Source organism: Lipotes vexillifer, unplaced genomic scaffold (assembly GCF_000442215.2).
Source record: "Lipotes vexillifer unplaced genomic scaffold, Lipotes_vexillifer_v1.1 scaffold29, whole genome shotgun sequence".
NCBI classification, from domain to species: domain Eukaryota; kingdom Metazoa; phylum Chordata; class Mammalia; order Artiodactyla; family Lipotidae; genus Lipotes; species Lipotes vexillifer.
The window spans coordinates 1,675,033-1,679,137 of NW_006776904.1; the positions used below are offsets into that span (position 1 = coordinate 1,675,033).

General features: G+C 38.0%; 1 protein-coding gene across 1 annotated transcript in view; it reads right to left on the reverse strand.

Annotated features, from left to right (window-relative positions):
• The window catches only part of ZNF385B (zinc finger protein 385B), a 311,754-nt gene extending 311,358 nt beyond the window's left edge, over nucleotides 1-396 (reverse strand). Inside the window, exon 1 of the mRNA XM_007450729.1 lies at nucleotides 126-396. Within this exon, the coding sequence (XP_007450791.1) occupies nucleotides 126-396 (271 nt within the window). The remainder of the gene's footprint in view (nucleotides 1-125) is intronic.
• Nucleotides 397-4,105: the final 3,709 nt, after the last annotated feature.

Sequence of the window (4,105 nt, forward strand, 5' to 3'; positions counted from 1 at the left end):
GGAAAGGAATATACATTGTGGTAGTAGTTTTAAGGGGAAAGATAAGCCTTGCTCTAAATCCTTCATTTTCTAGAACAGAAGCATGCCTCCCAGCAGGAAATGGGCCCCCAGGCCCTCCCACCTACCTGTGCTGGTGTAAGTGCTGGGGCTGGCCAGCGGTGGCCCGGAGCCCTGGGCTGGGGGCGGAGGCTGTCCATCACTCAGCTGCTTGACTCGTTTGCGGTGAGATTTGCCATTGTAATGGACTTGGGCCTGGGCTGCAGAGTTTAGCTGGATGTTGCACACCTCACAAAAGGAGAACAGAATTTTCTTTTTCTCTTTACTCAGCTGGTCCTCAGGTCTGTCGTTCTTTATTCCCTTATCTTCAAAGCCCCGTAGAAAAGTTGCCATATTCATAATTCCATCTTCAGGGTAGTTGTTAGGGCTTAAGGAATACTTCATACCTAAAAAAAAAGTACAAATGCTTATGAAATATATGCCTTCTTATTTTCTAGTATGATTATGATTAATTTCATGGTATGGTTTAAGTTAAAATCTCCTAGCTACTCAGTGATCATGCTTGGAAAAAATTATCAAAAGTACTTAACTGAGCAAATATGATCTTTGAACATGTGTTTCCTCTGTCTGGAGCATTTTCCACTCTACCCTTGCCCCTCCTCCCATCACCTCTCAATTCTTTTGGCCTTTAAACTCCTGCTCACCCCTGAGATCTTAGCTGGAGCATTACCCTCTCCTGGAAACCTGATCAACCCTGGAGATAAGGCAGATCCCTGTTTACATGCTCACATCGTGCTATGTGACCTCTCTTCAGAACACCTCTCACCATGTGCATGTCATATGTATTTGTACAATTATTTGATTTATGTCTGTTTCCCCAATAGAGTGTGAGCTCTGTGGGGGCAGTAACTTCATTTCTGGGTATCCTTTGGGCCTAGAACTGCAAATTTTATATAATAGGCATTCAAATATCTATTGAAAGAAGGAATAAAGGATGCTACGAATCCATACTATGAAAAAGGGTATGTGTAGACATCAAAGTATACATAATACACACACATCTGCACACCTGCCAATAGATACATGCCCTAACTTGGGGAGGAGGTGAATAACAAAGACAAAAACACATTATGTCTGCAACTTACATTGGGTTGTATTCCAAAAGCCTCTTTATAAGTCAGCCAGTGGGAATTTGAGCATATTTTCTTACAGATGTAGTGAAACAAACTGTTTTTAGCTGTCCAGATTAGCCTATAAACATCAATTTAATCTCTGGTGAGGTTGAAATGCAGAACATCTGAAACACAAAATAATAGAAACACAATATATGGTAATCTAGTAATTGAAATAGAAAAAGAGTAAAACAGACTAAGATAAAATTTTGTTTACTTTTAAGTGCTGATTTTCATTTAGTTAGATAATGGTATAGTGATAAGTTATAGCCTAAGTAAAGATTTTAAAGGAGCCTTTTCAGTACCTGAAGACTCTTGGGTAATGAAGATGGTCTTGGCTTTTTATTTTGCTCAGTTCCACTTTAACACATATAATTTTTTCATTTTAGTTAATACCAATGTTACAAGCATTTTTATACTTATCAGTGTGATTATTACAATGTTTTCAGTTCTCAACTCGAATAAAGAAAAAGATACTCTCACAGAAGAAAAAGGAGAACAATATTCAGAGAACAACTGGGCAAAAGCTAAGGGAAAAGGGGTATGCATGAAAAAGGTTTGGCTGAGGTGGACAGTACTGTGCTATGAGGGATGAAGAGTTCAGATTAAGAAAGGATCCTTGCTTGTGATGGATTCTGCCTGGGGGAAAAACTCAAAGATACTGGCTTTGAGCAGTTCTGTTGATCCAAGTTGGCTTGGAGCTCTATGGAAGGGAAGGAGAAACTAAAGACTAATCCATATTTGGAGGGTTCACCAGTTGAACGTTTAAAATTCAGAAAATAAGTTATAGTACAGAGTATGATCATAAAGATATTGATTCTATGTATATGGTATGCCAAGAACTCATTTACACCCACACACTCTATTGCAAAGTGTCATTATGCACTATACCATAGGCTAAATAATAACCTTCAGAGAATTGTTAAAATAGTACTAATTTTGATAATGTTAAACCATAAATACTTTACCCTGATGCCACCAATTTAAAGAACTCAATTCCACAAAATTTTCCGAATGAATTTATTCCTTTCACTTCTCCACAAAGGCCATTTTCTTCATTAAAATCTATTCAGACTACACATAAATCAGGTTTAAGCAATTCCTAGAGCTGAGTTGAAGAAAATAATTCTGTTATAATTGAAATGTGATTTGAACTGCACGTATATCAATATTTTTGCTGTAGTCCCTAAATCCAAATTACTACAGTATCACAAAGCCATTTTTCTCATAAAACTTTACAAAATGTCAGTGCCATATAAAAGTTATGTTCAAACATATTACTTTGTGTCCTCTCTTAAAATATTAAAATTTATCATAAGAATTACTGAACTAAATAATAAAAACGAGATAAAGGATTCTGAAAATAAACTCATCATTAATATATTAGCCTTGTTTATAAAACGAATCCATTGTAAAACATAAGGAAAACCAGTAACTAATTTTTTGACCTTGCATCATCTCACTGAATCATTGAAATCTAACTGTTATATTTCAACTCAAGCAACCAAAATCCTTGACTTAACTGAGTAATGATGACACTTGCATTTGAAAATTTAGCTTCTTTGGAGGTAGGTGGACTTGCCCATGTTGCTAATTAACACATGGCATTTCACAGAAACAGGACATACATCATAATGCTTCCTTTTAAGTTTGAAATCTAAAAAATGACTTCTTTGTATTATCTTATAAAAGATTAGGCTTCCCTGGTGGCGCAGTGGTTAAGAATCTGCCTGCTAATGCAGGGGACACGGGTTCGAGCCCTGGTCTGGGAGAATCCCACATGCTGCGGAGCAACTAGGCCTGTGAGCCATAACTACTGAGCCTGCGCGTCTGGAGCCTGTGCCCCGCAACAAGAGAGGCAGCGATAGTGAGAGGCCCGTGCACCGCGATGAAGAGTGGCCCCCCTTGCCACAACTAGAGAAAGCCCTCGCACAGAAACGAAGACCCAACACAGCAAAAATAAATTAATTAATTAATAAACCCCTCCCCCCAACATCTAAAAAAAAAAAAAAAAAGAAGATAAAGCCAGCTTACCTGTGCTTTTTTGATTGCCATTTGCCCTAGAAATAAATTGTGCTTTAGATTTATTTAAATATATATTTTTTTTTTTAGTAGTAAGAAACCTTTAAAATGAAATGAATGGCTGTTCTAGAATTCTGCTGTAACCTCTGCAGAATACCAGCACCCTTCATAACTTTTATCCCTATTTTACTTTCTCCCAGAGTTATTCTCACAGATGATCCCCCAAACATCCAACACCATGCTCATGGGCCACTCTAGGGAGAATGCAATGCCTGGGAGTGGGGTGTGCATTCTGTCCCTCAAGCCCCAATTTATTAGTCCTAGTGCTGGTTTCACCACACTTCCTCCCTCTTAGGAGAAAAATAAGTTCAGCTCCTGTTAGCAGCCACTTGCAACCAGAATATATTTAGTCCCAGAGGTCTTGGGTAAAGGACCTAGAGGTGGTAGAGAAGCAAGATATCAGAGTCTCAACATCCAATTTTGACCTCAGATGATATAATTTCTAGGCTAATAATATGCGTGGTGATGATAACACTTATAATGTCAATTTTCTGGCTAAGGGGAAGGTAACAGTGAGTTTAAGTGGAAGAAGAGAAAAATCTCACTTTCTATTTTAAAGTGTTTTTATCAGAGTATCTCAAATTACATGTTTCACTTGCATAGGGCAGAAGGACCTTCAGAGGTATCCAATTTTAAACAGAGAAGTGGGCAGCACTCTTCCATGATAGCCATGCAGGCTTATCTGAAGGTAAGAGAAGTCCAGACAATCAGACCAAGTATCCTATGTCTTTTTTGTATTATTTTATCAGGTTAGATGGCCACGCATTTAACATTCATGAGAAAATAAGATATTTTGGTACAGGTCAAGGAATAAGAAAGTTGTTCCTTGAGTTGCTGCTTTGGGGGAAAAAGAC